At 45.3% G+C, this 20,701-nt stretch overlaps 1 protein-coding gene across 1 annotated transcript in view; it reads right to left on the bottom strand.

The window, feature by feature from the left end:
• The window catches only part of CLTA (clathrin light chain A), a 30,083-nt gene extending 10,333 nt beyond the window's left edge, over positions 1-19,750 (bottom strand). The window contains exons 1-4 of the mRNA XM_077817851.1: positions 19,440-19,750; positions 6,030-6,067; positions 3,746-3,863; positions 863-974 (exon numbers count right to left, since the gene is read on the bottom strand). Of these exons, the coding sequence (XP_077673977.1) occupies positions 863-974; positions 3,746-3,863; positions 6,030-6,067; positions 19,440-19,665 (494 nt within the window). The 5' untranslated portion in view covers positions 19,666-19,750. The remainder of the gene's footprint in view (positions 1-862; positions 975-3,745; positions 3,864-6,029; positions 6,068-19,439) is intronic.
• Between the last annotated feature and the right edge of the window lie 951 nt (positions 19,751-20,701).

Genomic DNA, 20,701 nt, shown 5'->3' with positions numbered 1-20,701 from the left:
CGGACCAGACTCAGTGATGAATCCTGGTCACGTGCCACCTGAGGCATGCTGCGCATATGCAGAGAGAAACAGAGGTTAAGAATTATTGGCCAGGTTTACAGCAAGCCAGTGCCAGAGCTGGGAGCAGAACCCAAGACTCATCTCCCTGCTCGAGCCATTAGAACATGGCTACAAATTCAAGGAGGTCAGAATTATAATCAGAGAGTCAGATTTTGGGTCAAAGTCTGCCACACCACCATGCATCCTGTCACTAGAATGTTATTAGTATAGGAGGTCACCCCTCACTGGGGTATTGATACCTTCCAATCAAGTCTCTACCCACCCAGTTGGCAGAACAAGAGGATTTATTTAAACTTACCCCGTGGGGGTGCTGAAGTATTGAGAGGTTATTGTGGGAAAGCCAAAAAATATGTTCTTGCCAGCTAGGCTGAGCAGGCCAGTCACAGAATATCAGAGTTGGAAGGGACCGCAGGAGGCCATCTAGTCCAACCCCCTGCTCAAAGCAGGGCCAATCCCCCACTAAATCATCCAGTCAGCACAAATTAAAAATCTTACCTTTGTGCTGGCTCTAACTACACTGACATGCTAGGCCACATTAAGCAAGGTCACATCTCCAGGTGCCAAGAACATCCTCATGGAACAGACTACAAGATCTCTGATAAGATGAAGACACCCATTTACAACTAAGAACCCCCTTCACCAATTGAAATCTTACTGACAGTTCCCCTGGAGGTCCAAAAGCACTAGTGTATCTTTATTCCGACAACAGATAGAGACAAGTATACAAGATGCCAACAGCACTCTGGCTACATTTCATTCCTTCCACAACCAAACATTCCAATGAGCTGCAGAAAATCCTTACCTGTTGTTGGCTTTTGTTTTCTGTAGCTGTTCATCTTGCCTTGAATACCATTCTTCCAACTCCTTTATCGCCTTCTCTTTCCATTCTGCTTCCTGCTTTCGAGAGTTAGCATCTGCAGATTTAAGAGAGACCGTAACATGGCTTGTAAGCCAACGCCATGCATTTTGGGGCTCTTGCAGTGTTTGAAACTTCAGACAGGAACCCCATGTCATGATTAAAATGATGCACAAGTTAAGCGGTACTGTGACCCAAACTGATCAGACAAGGGAAGTGTAAAAAGAGTTTAGGCAGGTGCCTTGACATCTCCACACCACAGAACCCTTCAAGGAAGGGGTACCAGCAACTATCGCTTTATGCTGAAGACATTTATTTCCTGCTGAAATTTTCCTCATACAAGAGGCAAAATGTAGCCACTTCAAGGTTACCTCTTCTTTGAGGACAGGCTAAATGTGCTACTGAGCCTGGCTGGTGAAGGCTTGCTGCAAAAGTGGCCACATGCGATAGCCTTATGTTAATCCTATTTGCAGACTAGCTAAACTATTCCCCATGCTCCCAACAAGTCTACTCATACATAGCTACTACAGAGCCAATCTGAAGCTGGATGCAGTTTGGCTAATTACTGCATTTACTTTTTTTAATCCCTTATTTCCCCAAAGGGTATAAAGTGATGCAGTTGTCTTGCCTAGCCTAATGTATTTCCCTAACTTTTTACAGCAGCTGTACCAGCACCAGAATGGTACTTATTGGGCACCAGTGAAGCAGAGGAAGACAGATCTTTGTGGGACTTTGAATTTAGGAGAACAAGTTCAGTTAACATGCCAGGAGCTTTCATCTGGTTGGTGTCTACTGGAGAGCAATCCCATTAGCAGGCCACTTTCAAAACAAGATGGTACTTGTTGCTTTCCTCAACTAGGTTCTCAAAAACCTGGCTGCTTGCCAGAAGTAGGACTAGCAACCAAGGCAAAGGAGGAGAACAGTGCCAGCCAGGCAGTAAGGGGGTGATTGTCTTGGACAGCTCTGTGCTGCTAATAGCGTTCCTTAAGTCAAATACCTCTTCAGTGCCTTGTGAAGCAAACTGTGGGGGCCTGGTTGCAGGAAGCCTAAGAGGCATGCACACTTATCTTTCAGATAAGGCCAACTCCACCCACTCCAACAAGTAGGGCAGAAAAAGCAAGGATGTTATCCCACTGAAGGCAGGGGTTGCTACAACACTGCAATTTCGTGATATACCAGGAGAGCTATTGAAGTACAACACATTCTCCCCTGCTTGAAGCGAGAAGCTGGCCAGGTTGACCTGCTGGTAGACTCTAGGTGATAGCATTCACATTGCTTGGAAGGAATTCCTCAGTCAATTGACAGGTCACTAGTTTTAAACAAAGTTTTAAACCAACCGCTAAGATGGAGGTGGGCAAACTATGGCCCGGGGGTCACATCTGGCCCTCCAGACATTTTAATCTGGACCTCAAGCTCCCACCAGGAAGCAGGGTCTGGGGCTTACCCTGCTCCCGTGCTCCAGCCAGAGAGTGGGGTCGGGGTCTTGCCCCACTACGCACAGCTCCCAGCAGCAGCAGCAGCAGCAGCATGTCCCCTCTCCGGCTCCTATGCGCAGGGACAGCCGGGGGTTCTGCATGCTGTCCCCACCTCAAGTACCTCCCCCGCAGCTCCCATTGGCCAGGAACCACAGCCAACCGGAGCCACAGGGGCAACGCCTGCCGACAGGGCAGCGTACAGAGCCACCTGGCTGTGCCTCCTCATAGAAGCCAGAGAGGGGACATGCTGCTGTTTCTGGGAGCTGCTTGAGGTAAGCGCTGCCTGAAGCCTGCTCCCTTGACCCTCCCTTGTGCCACAAACGTCTGGCCCAGCCCGATCTCCCTCCCAACTCCTCAGTCCCAGCCTGGAGCACCCTCCCACACCCCAACCCCCAATTTCGTGAGCATTCATGGCCTGCCATACAATTTCCATACCCAGATGTGGCCTTGGGCCAAAAAGTTTGCCCACCCCTGCGCTAAGAGATCCTTTTGGTAATAAATGACTTCAATGCCCTAGTAAAGACTGTGCAAATGCAGTAAAATTGTAATGAGAGGCAACAGGCTTACACATGAACCAGCACCATGCTCCCCTCCATTTCTTGCTGGCAGAAGGGAGGCTGTTTTCCTTTTGACACCCATTAAAACACGTGGCAGGTCACTCAGATGTGTTACCTTCAGTTGAATGCCTTATGAAATTTGATCCAGTAGCAACAGACCCCAGAAGAGACAGCAAGGGGATGGTCCATGTTTAGCTAACTTGTATAAGCCACACTTACACCATACTCAGTATTTAGAGGCGAGGCCTTTGTCTTCCCATTGCTGCTGGACAGGGCTGAAGTCTTAAAGCAGATCCTGTCACCCCAGAGGTTCTGGCACATAGCCGTGCTAAAACCCCTTCCAGTCAGGCTGCAGAAAGAGGCTGAGTAGAGGCACTCTCTGCTTTGTATTTTCCTTTTAGTAGGGCTCTCTCCATGACAGGTTTCAGGCAGAAGGGTGCTGCTGTGTGCAAGACACCGTTCAAGTCTCCAGACGCCAATATGAAGGTCGCTATTGGTTAAGGAGGAGCAGTTTTGAAATGGCCTGAGAGTTCCAGTTCTGTTTTTTAAAGCTGGAAATCTCAGATGCTCAAGCAACTAGGAGATTTCCCCCTCCAGTGGGCAGCATCAAGCCAGCTCCGCATCAACAGGGAGTCTGATTGGGTAGTATGTTGGTCAGCAAGAACTGAGGGTTAAGAATTTAAGATGGCAGATAGGCAAGTGAAAGTTAAAAATTCAACTCTTGTATGAAGGAATCAAGATGGAATTTGAACAGCAAGCCCTACAAAGAGAGACAGAAACTTCATGCTTTTCCTTACCAAGGACTTCTAGGCGTTCCTTTTGCTCCTCTCTCCATTTACGGATACTTTCTGGTTCTGACTGCAGTCGATCCACATGTGAAATAGCGGCATAGCAGTCTGTTGGCCCATTGCTCTCCTTAAAAATGGAAAACAATTGGAAAGTCTCATACAAGAACAAACACTTTTAAATACCCTAAACACAAATGGAATGTGTTCCTTAGAAACGCCCAATAGCCTTCTCAAGTGCTAACAGGGCATGCCAGCAACAGATGCTTATAGTGGATTATGAACAAGGGTAACTAGCAAGGAGAGGCTTGCAGTAGGATTAGTGCTTTACTGGAGAAAGCAGCTAGAATCTTAGGCTAGGGAGCAGATTTGTACAGACAGTTGCAAAATTATGGTGGACAAGGTCTACTGACTGCTTTGATAAAAATGGAGTTTGGACAAGAGGTTGTGTTTGGGCAGGGGGGGACTAAAGAGGATAAACAAGCAATTAGAAAGAAAAAAGCAGCCAGGAAATTTCACTAAGAGGAGTTAATTAACATGTTCAAAGCACTGCAAATACCATTCATCCTCTATAGGTGGGTGTTCCTATTGTGGGGGGGGGGGGGGGGGGAGAGTTCCTTCCAAGGGTACAGTGAGTGAGAGTGCTGGAATTAGAACTAAGATCTCATTTTGCATCTCAGCCACGTTGCACAAAAAGGCCTGTTAGTATTTTAGCTTTCCCACTGCCAGTCACAATAAAAAGTCCACAGAGATCAGTTCTACATTTGCTTTGGAGCCTCAAGCGAGATTGAGGAATGAAGTGTTCACTTAGGGTGTAAGTGGCAGAAATTGAAGTGGCTAGACCAAAGGCCAACCACTCATCCGAACATGGTCATCTAATGAATCCTTTGCCCCAGGAAGTAACAGCATCAACTTGGACATTTCAAATTAACCACCAAGACAATTTTAGGTTACAATGAAGTTTAAGTATACTTAGAACATTCTTATCAAACCTATGACAGACTTTTTAAAGGGGTTTGTGGAGTGGTTTAGCCAGCCATATACACTACTGTCCCTATTTAGGAGAGTCTTAGCAATATCTGTTCTGCTTTGCCACTTGATAAAGCAGTATCCATTATAATTCTGTCATACTGGACAGTAATGGCCTATTTGTCTAGTGGTTCAGAACTCTGATCACAGCTTTCACCCAAGCTATTTTAAAGAATAGTAAACACAGAGAGTTTGGATCTGATAATGCAGTGAGCATAGGATACAGACTGGGTTTTATGTTAAAAGGAACTGTTTAATGTTAGGATACTTGTCTTAGTCAAGTGTTCTCTCTAGGCTTAGAAGGAAGGGATTTTTAATAAGCAAATATTGGTAAACAGGCATGATATACACAAATTGACAAATTTTTCCATTGATAACTGAAGTTAATAGATGGACAAAGAAAGAAAATGTTACTTGAGAACTTAGTTTGATTTAAGGATAGTTACTTTGCATATTTGGATGTGTGATGTCAGTGTTTTAACAGTGATAAACCTTTGATTTTAAATCTCAACGTCTACTAAAAAAAGAAAAGGAGTACTTGTGGCACTAGTCTCTAAGGTGCCACAAGTCGTCCTTTTCTTTTTGAGGATACAGACTAACACGGCTGCTACTCTGAAACTCAACATCTACTGTCATTAAATTGTCATGACACCCCCCGTAAGCCCCACAGCTGTGAAAATTTATAAAAATTCAACATGATTGCTTAAGCATTTAAGTTATAAAACAAACACTGAGTTCTGCCAAAATGAGTTCTCCCCTGCTCTTTATGGAAGGCCACAGAATCTTTAGCTTGTGCTTAGTCAATGCTGACTGTGATTAAACTTGTTAGTCAAAGCATAACACCTCTAGTAATGTAGTGCCAGCCCTAGGTACCAACTCAAGTCCTAACGTGGGACCTGAGTACATGGCAGTCCTCCCAGAGGAGGGCACGTTACCAATTCAAATAGGATGTCAACATGGATTTTTGCTGTAATTTGTCTTCCACCTGAAGATGGAGTGTACTCAAATTGCCCGGCAGCTATGGAATCTCAGAATATTACAAGATTTGAGACTGGATTAGTTTTTTCCCCTTCATTAATAAGTCAGGAGATTTAAGTGTAATGAAAAGGCAAACAGTGGGGAACATTTCTATTTAGATTAAGAAAGCTAGTTTAAGCTTTAGTTTAAGGCTAGAAACTGCTTTTGAGAAATCACTTAGAATACCTCCTAAATGTTAATTTCACCCAACAGGTTTTAATTGTTTGAGAGAGATCTCCTTTCAGTTTACCTGATAGAGCTCTCCATTCATCACCCCATCAACAGCATCTGTAAGGTAATGGTGACTGTAGTTAGACAGGTCTTGGAGAAAACATTAAAAATCACAATGCCAAAGCCTTAATATGATTAGGCATATTAATTGTAACATTTGCAGACAATACAAAATTACTCAAGAGATTGTAGTCAGCTTTGGACTTCACTATGAGTTACAAAGGGATCTCACAAAACTGGGTGACGGCAACAAAACGGCAGATGAAATTCAGTGCGATAAATTCAAAGTAATGTACATTGCAAAATGTACTCCCAACTATACATAAAAAGAAAAGGAGTACTTGTGGCACTTTAGAGACTAACCAGTTTATTTGAGCATGAGCTTTCGTGAGCTACAGCTCACTTCATCAGATACATACCGTGGAAACCGTGGAAACATTCATAAACCAGTCGGAGAACACTTCAATCTCTCTGGTCACGCAATCACAGACATGAAGGTCGCTATCTTAAAACAAAAAAACTTCAAATCCAGACTCCAGCGAGAAACTGCTGAATTGGAATTCATTTGCAAATTGGATACTATTAATTTAGGCTTAAATAGAGACTGGGAGTGGCTAAGTCATTATGCAAGGTAGCCTATTTCCTCTTGTTTTTTCCTCCTCCCCCCCCCCCCCCCCGATGTTCTGGTTTAACTTGGATTTAAACTTGGAGAGTGGTCAGTTTGGACGAGCTATTACCAGCAGGAGAGTGAGTCTGTGTGTGTATGGGGGTGGGTTTTTGGAGGGGGGTGAGGGAGTGAGAGAACCTGGATTTGTGCAGGAAATGGCTTAACTTCATTATCATGCACATTGTGTAAAGAGTTGTCACTTTGGATGGGCTATCACCAGCAGGAGAGTGAATTTGTGTGGGGGGGTGGAGGGTGAGAAAACCTGGATTTGTGCTGGAAATGGCCTAACCTGACGATTACTTTAGATAAGCTATTACCAGCAGGACAGTGGGGTGGGAGGAGGTATTGTTTCATATTCTCTGTGTATATATAAAGTCTGCTGCAGTTTCCACGGTATGTATCTGATGAAGTGAGCTGTAGCTCACGAAAGCTCATGCTCAAATAAACTGGTTAGTCTCTAAAGTGCCACAAGTACTCCTTTTCTTTTTGCGAATACAGACTAACACGGCTGTTACTCTGAAACCTGCAACTATACATACAAAATGACGCGGTCTAAATTAGCGGTTGTCACTCAGGAAAGACATGTTGGAGTCATTGTGGATAGTCCTCTGTAAACATCTGCTCAGTCGAAAAAGCTAACAATGTTAGGAACCATCAGGAAAGGGATAGATAAGACAGAAAAATATATTGCCTCTAGATCAATCTATGGTACATCCACACCTTGAATGCGGTGTGCAGTCCTTGTAGCCTCAGCTCCAAAAAGATATTAGAATTGGAAAAGGTACCAAGGATAAACAAAAATGATGAGGGGTATGGAACAGCTTCCAGATGAGGAGAGATTAAAAAGACTAGGGCTGTTCAGTTTAGAAGAAAAGACTAGTGAGAGGGATATGAGAGAGGTCTATAAAATCATGACTGGTGTGGAGAAATTGAATAAGGAAGTGTTACTTATCTCTTCACAGAACAATAATTAATTCCAGGAATTAATTCCAATGGAATTAACAGGCAGGTTTAAAACAAACAAGAGGAAGTATTTCTTCACACAACAGTCAACCTGTGGAACTCTGTGCCAGGGGATGGTTTGAAAGCCAAAACATATAACTAAATAATTCATGGAGGATAGGTCCAATCAATGGCTATTAGCCAAGATGGTCAGGGACACAACCCCATGCTCTGGTTGTCCCTAAACCTCTGACTGCCAGATACTGGAACTGGAGGACAGAAAATGGATCAGTTGATAAGTTGCCCTGTCCATTCCTTCTCAAGCATCTGGCACCAACCACTGGTTGAAGACAGTATACTGGGCTAGATGGACAATGGGGGAGACCCAGCACAGCCACTCTTATGTTCTTAGAGATTATAAAGCAGATGAGGAGTTGCTTAAAGTTTTGGTATAGTGTTGAAATGTGTGCAGTGATTCATACAATCCTATGCAAGTTTCACAAGGAATTTCTGTTCTCAATAGCTACCATTCAGTGAGCTAATGAGGCCGGGTTGTATGAAATATGTGATCATGTAATTACATATGCATGAGAGAGCCAATTGAGGTTGCGCAAGCAACCTTAAATCTGGAGTTTAACTTTTGAATGCTCAACTTCACAATTCTAGCAAAGTTCAGTTTTCTTGTATAATTACACCGCTGTAGAAACATGGCCTCTGCAGATGAATTTCAGTACCATACATTAGTTAATATTGCTGACTAGAAGTATGAATGGGATGTCCAAGGAGGAGGACGTACATGCACCTTTACAATGTCTAGACACAAAAGTAGTACTAAAATGCAAAGCAATTCTCTTAGTATTAGAAAGCAGTAAAGACAGAAGAAAGCAGTGAAAATGGTGGTAAGTTCCTTTCTGCATGTTAGTTCTTTGAGTGTCTCAAAATTTGCAACTGAATACAAAGTCAGCATACTGATCCCATCTCATCCAGGCATAGCACCATTACCTCTTCTGTATACAGTACCAATATTCACCACAAGCCAACACAAAAGCACGAAAATAGAAGCAGTACTAGAAGCCAAGCATTCTCTTATTGCAACTTTATTCAGGTACAGTGTTTGCATAATTCAGTAACAGCGGTCTGGAATAACCGGCTGCTTGCCAGCCTTGGGCCCAGTACAAATAATGCCGAGGTTGTGCAGCAGCCAGCCTTTGCTCTGGAAACATGGAGCATCCGTCTGCTTTCCTTAGGAGAAAAACTTAAATATAGCCTGCCTGGGAGCCTTTCCATCAGCCAACAATACCAAAGCTGCTCCGTGTGGCTTTGGAGCCAGTGGCAGATTCAGACAGGCTACAAGAACTGCCTGTGCCATTGCATCCTGAAGTCCCACCAGCAACCAATCCTGTTGTGCATGCTGGCACTTTGAGGGACCTAATCGCCTTGCTGTAACAGTCTCAGCTTGGAGCTGCAGGGAGAGGAGATCTGACACTCTGGTATGCAATGCATTTTGAGATGTAACAAATGAACCCCAGAGTCAATTAAATGTTAGTGGATCTGGGCTGCAGAAGACAGTGGCAAAGCCTGAAGAAAAACACTTGAAGCTGAAGCTCTGAGAGACTGGAGTTAGGGAGGTAGAGAACTTTCTTAGATGTCCCACTGTGTGTGTGTTGGGGGGGAGAAAGGAGGGGAAAGAGTGGGGGAAAAATGAGTCTTAAGAGCCATGAAGAATTTCCTCTGCACATTTCAGAGGTCTGCAGCATAAGCTAGGAGGGAGACAAAGGCCAAAGGAAAATATAGGGCTAGCTTAAAGAGGGGAGGAAAGACAGGTCCTGAAAGAGGACTTAGTGAGAAAATATTTTAATTCAGATTGCAATAGAGAGACATCTAGAAGAGCAAAAGAAAAGCAAGGAAATGTGTCTAATGTTTGATGCCCCAAAGGCCAGGCTGGGGTAACTCAAATGTACAAATCAGATTTGTGAGCTAAGGCTATGTCTTCACATGGAGCAGTTTAAAAGAGCCAAAGGCTCTTTATCTAGGGCATCAGATACTCAAGGCAAGGCCCAATTGGTAGATCAAGGATCTCTTCATGGATAACAGTTCAGAACCAATTTCATCATGTTTCTCTTTAGTATGACATGCTGCTCAGTTACCAACACAAAACCACATACTGTTAACATGAAAGGCCATGCCAGTTATTGCTATCAACTCCCACTCAGCCTTGTCATGCCCTAGTGACCATTTGGAAGTAATTGGATTAAATACTAAGTGTTCAGTGCAGTGCTCTTAATTTAGTCCATCCCTTACTAATCAGAGTGGTTTTCCACAGCACTGTCCAATATGGTTTTCCAGTTCATTTTCCAATGTGTCAGATATTATACTCAAGACTTCACACATACAGCTCAGATTCAGCATTTTTCCAACTTGTTCCATTACTCCTAGTTGCAGCCACCTTGAATACTCCTTTCCTTGAGGGTTTACTCTTTTGAATGTGTGTTCTAATCCCCATTCCAATCTATTAAACCAAGTTTTCCCCTTCATTACACAGAAAAGCCCCACGGCATGTGGAAGTGATTCTGTGGCACGCTCTCCTAGCAAGAGCATGATGAAGGCCTTTCATATGAAAGCTGCTCAACTAGGTCTCTACACATGCAGGAAGGGGAGGGTACTACAGCCACTCACAGTCCTGAAAAAGGGACAGGGGTTACCTACATCAGCAAACTGTCCTATTCCCCCCCTCCCCGGGCTTTCTGCCAATTTAGGAAACCAGTCCCTGCAGGGACCATGACAGTGCAGCCAGGAACCCAGGACAACATACAGTAGTTCTGTAGATGGCCATGGCTTCTAACAGGTGTTCACAATATTTGCATAGAACCCAAGATTTCTACAAATTTAGGGATTTGAAACCTCACCTGTACGGAGGCAGCCCACTCAAGAAAGGGGCAGGTGAGGAGACTAGGCGGCAACTTCACGTTTCCTGTCCTTTAAACAGGTTAGTCTTCTACCCTATTTTTCTGAGTAGAACATTTTACAGTTACCTGAGCCTTCCTTTCTAGTGTACTTCTAAAAGAGTTCCCTGAACTAGACTTCACAGATGACCCTACCATTTCGTAGGAGTGGTCTCTATGCGTATCAGGAAAACAAAACAAAAAATCTAGTGGAATTGGGAAATAGACTCTTCTTGCCTAATGTTAAATCATTAATTTAAACAGAAGTAGCAGAACAAGGGTTTCATTTTCATACCAATTACTTAAAGAAACCTGAAATAGACCCGGCTGTTAAAGAAAGAACAAAGAGAAGTCACCACCATGTTACCGTAAGTGTAACTGGCAGAATAAGCAACTGTGTTAGGAATACATGAGGCCTGCTTTCCTACTCAAGCTGTATGAGAGAGCTAGAGCTCATCTCCCCTACATAGCCAGCTAAGAAGCTCCATTTAATGACAACATATTTCCCCTTCTGAGATGTATTAGTTTGATTGTGAAACTTGACACTATTTATAGGACCAGAATTTCTTTAAAGGGCTATAATGGAACATATACCTAATATTAGACCGGGGTCGGCAACCTTTCAGAAGTGGTGTGCCAAGTCTTCATTTATTCGCTCTAATTTAAGGTTTCACATGCCAGTAATACATTTTAATGTTTTTTAGAAGGTCTCTCTATAAGCCTACAGATTATATAACTAAGCTATTGCTGTATGTAAAACAAACAAGGTTTTCAAAATGTTTAAGCAGCTTAATTTTTTTTTAAATGAAAATGCTGATCTTATGCTGCTGTCCCGCTCAGCCCGCTGCCAGCCTGGGGTTCTGTTCACCTAGGCCGGCCCCAGACTGACAGCCCAGGTCCTGGTGGCAGTCCTGCCCAGCCCACTGCCGGTCTGGGATTTTGGCCCCGCCCACAGAATGGCTACCTACCTTCTCCCTAGTTCTAGCCCATTCTCTTCCTATCTCTCTGCACTGAGCTGAGGGTGGGAGTGCACTGAGCACAGGACTGGGGGTGAAGGTGCAGGCTGGGGTGTAAGGTCTGGCCAGGAGCCAGAATGAGGGAGAGGGCTCAGGGTTGGGGCAGGAGATTTGGGTGTGGAGTGCTTACCTGGGCAGCTCCCATTTGGTGTGAGGGGTGCAGGTGGGAATGTGTGGGGGTGTGCAGGAGCTCCTGTTTGGTGCTCAGGGTGGGAATGTTGGGTGTGCAAGAGTTATGGCATGGGGGGGTTGGGTATGTGTGGGGGTTTAGGAGTCAGGGCATGGGGGGGCTGGGAATATGTGGGGGATGCTAGAGCCAGGGCTGGGGTTGTGTGGGGGAGGTGCAGGGGTCAGGGCAGAGGGCTGGGGGTGTGGGCTAGGGTCGTGGGGGTGCTCCTAGCCTCCTGCCCAGAGCAGCTCATGGCAGGGGGCTGGAGGGGATATGCCTCGATTCCACCCCCACCTCTTCTCTGACTCTGCCTCCTCCCCAGAGCAGAGAGCGCACTGCTTCTCCCCTTCCTCACAAGGGCCATCAGCTGATGGGCGGCGGCGGGGGGGGGGCAGAGAAGAGGAACCCAGCACACTGGGGAAAAGAGGCAGCAGAGCAGGGGAGCTTGCCTGCCCTGCAGCCGCCAGGACCAAGCTTTTACCAGCAGGAGAGTGAGTCTGTGTGTGTATGGGGGTGGTTTTTGGAGGGGGGTGAGGGAGTGAGAGAACCTGGATTTGTGCAGGAAATGGCCTAACTTCATTATCATGCACATTGTGTAAAGAGTTGTCACTTTGGATGGGCTATCACCAGCAGGAGAGTGAATTTGTGTGGGGGGGTGGAGGGTGAGAAAACCTGGATTTGTGCTGGAAATGGCCTAACCTGACGATTACTTTAGATAAGCTATTACCAGCAGGACAGTGGGGTGGGAGGAGGTATTGTTTCATATTCTCTGTGTATATATAAAGTCTGCTGCAGTTTCCACGGTATGCATCCGATGAAGTGAGCTGTAGCTCACGAAAGCTCATGCTCAAATAAATTGGTTAGTCTCTAAGGTGCCACAAGTACTCCTTTTCTTTTTGCAAATACAGACTAACACGGCTGTTACTCTGAAACAGGACCAAGCTTCTTTACCCTGCCCCTACCAGGGCTGGTGGCTGGGACCCGGCAGGCAGCAGTGTGCCATTAAAATCAGCTCGCATGCCATAGGTTGCCGACCCCTGTGTTAGTTCTCTTTGCAGTCATACTGTCAGACTACTCTGTCTATTAACTGGCTGGCTCCCAGGAGTGCACATTGCTGGGTAAACGATCTGCAGTTAAGATGTTATCCCCACTACAGCAAGTCAAAGCAAGGGCTGACTAGTCAAAGGACAGACAACACTGAACTTTTGGAGACAGGCCTTTCTACCTTGTCAATGTCCCATTTAAAAATATTATCTAATTAACATGGTTGAACTGTTTTTCCTTCCTTGCAAATTACACTAGTTAATAGAACATACAAGCTTACTCAAGTGTGATGGACATTAAGCTGTAACCCAATGCCCGGTAAACCTGCAAACACTAAGTTTTAAACAGGTATTCTAGAAAAAGTCAGCTCAGCAAATACCTCGAGCATCTTGCATCCTAACTGTGACACCTTTGCATTAACCCCAGATGAGGGATCATCATCAACTTCATCATCACAGGGGAAAAAAAATTAGTAAATGCACTTGAAAAATATGCCCTTAGGAAGACTTGATTTTTGTTTTATTCCACTCCTCTCTCCCAGCTTTCTTCATTTCAGTCAGCATTGATGGGGTGCAGTAGCAGAAGAGCAATCAAGACTATCCCACCTTACCCCCTATAAAAACTTCCACTACCTCCTCCATTACTTGGAAGGATCCAACTTAATACCCACAAGATTCTCTCCTGTGGAAGAGGTAATGAAGAGAAGACTCAAGTATCCCAGCCAGTCAGTTATTTAGGAGGAAGCCCACCTGAAACCTTCTGCTTTCTCCAACCCCACAAACCTCCAATTTCTATTATGCCTTTTTGTCCTGCTGCGAAAGAGAACCACAAGCAGAGGGTCTACAAAGTAGATTCCAGACCCTGCTCTCTCTCCCCAGAGAACAGTGAGTTACCCTTCAGCACCCATTAACTCTTACCAGGTTTTCAATACAATCCCTATCTCATAAGAGGGCAGCTGGAAGGCTACTGCTGCCCCCCTTCTCTTGCAGATGTTTGCAGAGGCTTCGGAGCGAGGTTACACAGACACTCCCAAAAAAAGCATATGTATGGGGGCTCCTACAGTAGTATATTAAAGTTAGGGCTAGTCTACGCTGGCAATGCTAAAGTGCTGTCACATCAGTGCTTTAACGTGGCTTGCGTGGTCGTGGCAGAGTGCTGGGAGACAGCTCTCCCAGCACTCTTAAAAAAACCACACACACACACCCCCCCCCAAACAAAAACCCACATCCAGCGCTGGTGCACTGTCTACACTGGCACTTTACAGTGCTGCAACTTTCTTGCTCGGGGTGTGAAAAAACACCCCCCTCCCCCCGAATGCAGTAAGTTTCAGTGCTGTAAAGTGCCAGTTTAGACAAGCCCTTAAACTACAGCATGTACAACTGCAAAAGATAAGTCTGAGTTCAGAAAAACCCAGCCTAAAGCATTTGCAGAAGCAACTGCAGACCAAAAATGCAACACTCCCAGAATAGTCACTTCACACTAAAAGAACAATAATGAGGTAGTCAGACTCCCTGTGAAAACTGGGAAAGTGACTGGAAAGAAAATTAGCAACCGAAGAGTGCCCACATAGTCTTCTTTAGACACCACTGACATCCACAGTAGGGACACCAGAAAGCAGTTTGCCCATCTCTGCTAGTAATCATGTTATATTTACTATTCTCCCATTAATTGAGTAGCAACTGTTTTGGAACACACTATACATGAATACGGCTAAGATTCTGTCACAAATATTTTTAGTAAAAGTGATGGACAGGTCATGGGCAATAATGAAAAATTCACAGAAGCCCGTGACCTGCCCTGACTTTTACTAAATATATCCATGACAGAATGTGGAGCCTGGGCATCTGCCATGGGCTGGGAGCCACAGGGGACCCCACCACACGAGGGACCAGAACTACAGGGTCCCCCTCCTACAGCAGCTCCCAGCTGCACGGGCCCCCCCCGAGGTGACTGGGGTACCCCACAGCTTCCTGCCTCCACAGGCAGCAGGGGACCCTGCGACTTCAGCCAGCCTCAGCTGGGAGCTGCAGAGGGCTTTGGAAGTCATGGATTCTGTGACTAAATCGCAGCCTTATGCGTGAGCCACCAATATAGCTTAGTGTGGTCTTGGTTTCCATAGTGTTTCTTATGGAAAGAAAAGACATGCTGATGCAGTTTTCTTGCTATAGAAGTTAAGATCAATATCCAGGCAGTTTATTTTCATAACCTGAACTGCAACACACAAAAAAAAGCCACACACACCCACCACACGCAACAGTTCTTTACGTTTTGTTCGACCAGAAGATCTTTGCAACCTTGGAAGACAGGAGATATCTACTTCTGAATAGTAGCTTGCTCTATGGAAAACTAAAGGTTAATTCTAGCTGGAGCGCTCCAGATAACTAGGCAGTTACTGCAGTTCAGCTGCCAGTGCTCAAATGGAGAACAATGAATCCTTTTGTTGTTTTAACCCTTTCCGTGTTATGTTCCTATGGCAGAGAAAGTCTAAAGCAGGGACCAACACCCAGTTGGCTCAGCTGTGGGAACAACTAGTAGATGGGGATGCGGTGATCTGGGGAACCAAGGAGAGAGTGGTGTGGATTGTGGGATTCCACACAGAAAAATAGGCACAGGCCCATCACTGGGGAAGGGGTGCCTAACGAGAGACATAGTGAGGATCAAAATTGGTCAGAAGTTTGATATGGCTCCATTTTTACACTTGTCCCATGTCTTGAGAAATCTTGTAAAGTTCCACCTTTCCTTTGATTTTTAACTGAGCAAGTGGAATTTCTTTTACATGCCCAAGCAGCCAGCTGAACACTGCCCTATTTTTTTTTTTATTTAAAAAGCATATATACAAGCTCCTCCAGCATACCCTTTCACAAACACCCAAGCTGAAGCTGGTGATTACTTTTCACTGCATAATTTCATTTTTTACATTGTAATTAGTTATTTCCTGTGGAGGTACCTATAATCTCATTTCATGACTACTGTATAAAGTCAGATTTTACTCTGGTAATACAGTGCCTTACATATAACTCAACCTATTTGGTATTGTTTGTAAATAAGGCAGTTAAATGGTTAAAGTTAAAAAAAGTAAATCCACAAATCCCCTGCTGCTGCGCTTAAGTATTTAAAATTAACAGGGTGCAAAAAGCAGTTTGCTTGCAGTCAGCCAATTACTTGTATTATGCAAAACTATTACATCTCACCAAGAAGAGTTGGACAGCTGTCCTGATACACTTTTGTTGTAACCTTTATGCAGTTTTATAGTCAGAGGTGGAACTAAGGATTCTGAGTAACCTCACCTCCCAGAGAAGCAGGTCAGTAGGAAGGTTCAAATTCTTGGAGTCATGAGAACTAATTACAGCAGCTCAAACTGAAAGTCAGCCTTCTGTACTGGATTTTAGGGAAAGAACACCCATTAAATTTTAATTCAAGTGGAACTGAATGACAGATCTTCCCAACTAAAATATCAAGTTCTATTTTATAATCCTCTCCTACTCATTTGTTCTAGAATCTATTAGAAACAGGATTTTGTCTTTTCTATAGGGATGTCAGAAGTGTGACTCTGTCATTTAAAAGAGAAGCTTACTAAAAAGTTAGAGTTTTTCATGTCAAGCCAAATTAGTTTTGGAAGGTTCACCAGGGTTCTCTGTATTAGAGAAGGATTCATAACAGTGAGATAGCCACACTATGGATGTGGAGCAAAGGCTGACTTTAGACCAATTTATTTCAGAGTTGCTCCACTGGAGAAAGGAAAGATTGCAGGGGACATGAGGAAGCGCCCCATAGGGGAAGTACTTCTCCGTAAAAATGAAGAAATTATTTCTTGCTTTTTAAACAGTCACTTAGGCTGGAAAAAAGTTACAGCTGTATGTCATTTAGAGACCTACTCATTCTAAGACATTAAAATCTATGCTTACATCAGTTAGGTTACCAAAGACTTCATGATAAAAAACAAGGTGCTTGCTCCTTATAAATTCATCTGCTGCTTATTCCTGGTTGAAGTCTGAGTGCTCTGTGAAGTCGCTCATCTATACAGGCACTAATTGCTATCAGAGCAGGATGGACTTGGGGCAGGAAATAGAAAACAGGACCAAACACCAGAGCTCAGGAAATGACTTAATGTAAACATCCCTAGTAGAAAGTTGTTAGAATACGCTGCACAGAAGGTTTTAGGCTCCATTATGAACACCGACAAAGAAGGGCTGCATCCGTGACTAGTTTAGAAGTAGCCCTTAATGGAATAGTAAGCACCATGGAAGCTTTACGTCTGGAAGTCTCATGCTCTTCTGGTCCACCTAGTCATCCCAGCTAGACTCTACAGAGTAGAAGTGTTCAGTTAAGGGACTATACGAGATAGGAAAAAAGCAAACTCAATCATCCAGTAAATCTCCAACTTCAAAGCTATACAGAAAGAGGATTTTTTATATTTGAGATGTTGTAATCCATCAAGTACTTAAAAAAATTACATTATTCAACTTAAAATATGGAAACAAGTCGCAAGTCTAGCAGTGTTTTAGTACCCATAAAAGTGTAATGGAGAAAACAGACACAAGGTGGGTAAGGTAATATCTTTTATTGGACTAACATCTGTTGGTGAGAAAGAGGTCACCTGAAGAACTGTGTAGCTCAAAAGCTTGTCTCTCTCACCAACAGATGTTGGTCCAATAGAAGATATCACCTCACCCACAGTGTCTCTAATATTCTGACACTGCTACACTGTATACATACATGGAGAAGAATGTAAGACCAACATACTCAATATAACTAATAAGTCAACAAATTTTAGCTTGCTGAGAAATACAAAGAGCACCTTTCCTTTGAAGAAAAAGCAGCATGTATTATGCAAAGGCAATTTTTCTAAGTTAGAAAGAGGTACAAAGGTTACTAAGAAACAATGACTGAAGGCTACATAAATTAAACATTAGCCCAGTGGCTAAAAAACACTATACTGAAAGAGGCGATCACAAATGCTTCAGAGCTTAGCTTGTCCTTGGTGGAAATAATATAAGGTATAGTATATACTGGATCAGTCAGTCTCATCTACATTTTTCAGACAAGCTGAACATCAGCTTCTGTTTGTAGACCTAAATGAAATGGCCAGATTTTCATAAGTGCTCAACATTCTCAATAGGAACTGCTCTTTTCTACATCTGGTTCCAAGTCTCCACTTCTCATCTAAAGAAGAATGTTTAACTAAACCTGGAGGATGCAACTCCAGTACTCGGGGCAATACTGGAGCTTGTCACTATTATCAAAGCTTCCTCCGTTAAATCTTTTCAACTTTATAGAACGTACTAATTTAGTGACATCAAGTCTGTGCTTCTATGCATCCTTCAGCTAAGCTCAGTGTTCCAATATCCATGGTACACTGGTCTATTTTTGTCTCAGGAATCCTGACCAATTCAGAGTAAAGCTAAAGATTCACAAAATTAAGACTGAAGTGTTAAATTCAATACAGGACCATCGTGCTGTTTTAAGCAGCACTATTTTGGTTTGCAAGTCCATAAACTGAGGCTAATAATGGTTCTTTCAAACCAATCACAAATAGATGGGGAAAGTACTGTTACTAAGCTACGGGTCTATAGTACTGAAGAATCTGTTTTGCAAGATGCAAGGAAAGTAAGATATTCTTAAAATATTAAACAGAATTCACTATTCATTTTAAAGCAATATTAATACTAGCAAACCAGAAATTCTACAATTTACAATATTAAGTTTAATTTAGTTGGGGATTGGTCCTGCTTTGAGCAGGGGGTTGGACTAGATGACCTCCTGAGGTCCCTTCCAACCCTGAGATTCTATGATTTGAAACTGCTAGATTTCATTGATTTAGTAATTTTTAAAAGGAACTATTTTCAAACACTTGAGGGAGAAATGATAATATCATGCACTGATATGGGAGGCTTAAACAGTGTAACACACTGAAGCGAAGGGCTAAACAGACTTTTCAGGACAGCGCATCTGCCTACAGAATACTTCTGCCTGGGGAATTCTGCTTTAGAAAAGATGCCTATTCATGTACTGTACAACCACGACCCAAAGCCAGACGTGTTGCAACTGCTGCCACTCTCATAAGGGGAGTGATGTTATTGGCCAAAACCAGTTTTATCCGTTCATCTACAGGATTCTAGGGAGAATTAGGAAGCTCAGGGAGGAGCTAGAAAGACTGAACAATGGTTACCCCTGCTTCTGTACACAGCTACTCAAGCGCAACGGCAATCAGGTGCTACCACAGAAGAGATCAAAAGGCCCAAAGGACTCGAGAGGTCAGACAGAGCCCCGGCCCCAGGAGAAGCCAAAGCCACAGCCACATGTACTGCGCCACGGTCACCTGGCCCGTGGATTGGTCTGGGCAGGTCCCGACTCCCGGGGCGACAGCGGTGGCTCTGGACGGGCCACGTCTCAAGCGTTGCTACAGAGCAGCTCGGGAGCGGCCCGAGTGACAGCCGGGGAGTGAGAACAAACCGACTGCAGCGGAGCCGCTGCGCCTCGCCAGACAGGGCGCCCCTGGCCCGGCCGCCGGGCTCGGCCCAGCCTCGCCGGAGCCGCACGAGCCGCCCAGCACCGAGGCCCACAGGGCAAGCCCCTGGCCCCGCGGGAATCGCCCCCGGGCCCGAGCGCAGAGCGGCCTCCCCCCGCGGCGCTGGAAGAGGGGCCCTACCCGGCGAGGGCCCGCCGTGGCCCTGCAGCCCCGCCGGCACCTCGCCGCTCTCCAGGATGCTGAAGCCCTCGTCGTTCTCGATGCCCGCGATCTCGCTCTCCTGCTGGGCCAGGAAGGCGGCGGCCGGGTCCTCCTCGCCGCCGCTCAGCGCCCCGTTGCCCACGCCCGGGCTGTCTCCCGCCGACGGCTGGGCGGGCGGCGCGCCGAACAGATCGAACTCGGCCATGGCAGCAACGGACACGGAGCGCAACGGCCGGGGCGCGAGCGAGGACGACTTCCGGTCCAAGATCAACACTTCCCCTTCGCTCCCCCCGGAAATCTAACGCCGGGGAGAGCCCGGCGGGGACTGAGGGCGCCACTCACCAATGAGCTGAGAGCATAGGGGAAACACTCAGCCAATCAGCTAGAGGCAGGGCGGGGATGACAAACCCGCACGTGACTCCAGCGGCGGCCTCAGCCGGGACTTGAGTGGGGGTGGGACCAATCAGCGTCCCCTCCTCCATTCCATTCCTCGCCCCCGCTAGGAGTAGGGCGGGGAGCGTGCTACGTTGTGTGGCGCTGTGTGTGCTCGTGTGCACCCATGGGAATTGCACGGCGGTCTTCTGTATACACGTGTCCTCTGTGGGGGTTACCTTGTCTGTATTCCGCGTGGCTCTGAGTAAATATGCGTGTGCACTCTGCTTGCACACGGGCGTGAAACGCTGTGTGTCTGTTACATTGTGCATTAGAGACAGAGGCGTTGGAGGGCCGGCTCGCCAGCTGTGTGCGGCTCCGATGCTGTTCCAGACTCCCCGCGTAGGGACAGCCACAGTCAGCCAGAAACAAAACAGTGGAAGTAGGTGGCCTGCCGCCCTTGTGAGTTTGTTAAAATGGAACAACTAGTGTGGTGTGATGTCATCACATACCATCCAAATGTCATCACCCGCCCAAAGGAAATGCAGATTTACCACTCCCTCCTGCTTCAGATGTGTTTTATTATGAAATAAGTGAGTAAACACTGGGCCTGTACGGCAGAAGAGTTTTTCCCAAAAGTGTAATAAAAGAGTATTTCAGGCAGGGGTTCTCAAACTGGGTGTCAGGACCCCTCAGGGGGTCACGAGGTTATTACATGGGGGGTGGGGGGTTCACAAGCTGTCAGTCTCCACCCTAAACCCTGCTTTGCCTTCAGCATTTATAATGGTGTTAAATGTATAAAAAAGCGCTTTTTAATGTACAGGGTGGGTCGCACTCAGAGGCTTGCTGTGTGAAAGGTGTCACCAGTA

The sequence above is a fragment of the Eretmochelys imbricata genome, chromosome 5 (genome assembly GCF_965152235.1).
Source record: "Eretmochelys imbricata isolate rEreImb1 chromosome 5, rEreImb1.hap1, whole genome shotgun sequence".
Lineage (NCBI taxonomy): Eukaryota > Metazoa > Chordata > Testudines > Cheloniidae > Eretmochelys > Eretmochelys imbricata.
Note: the sequence above shows the minus strand (reverse complement) of the source record. Positions and strands in the feature narration are given on the sequence as shown.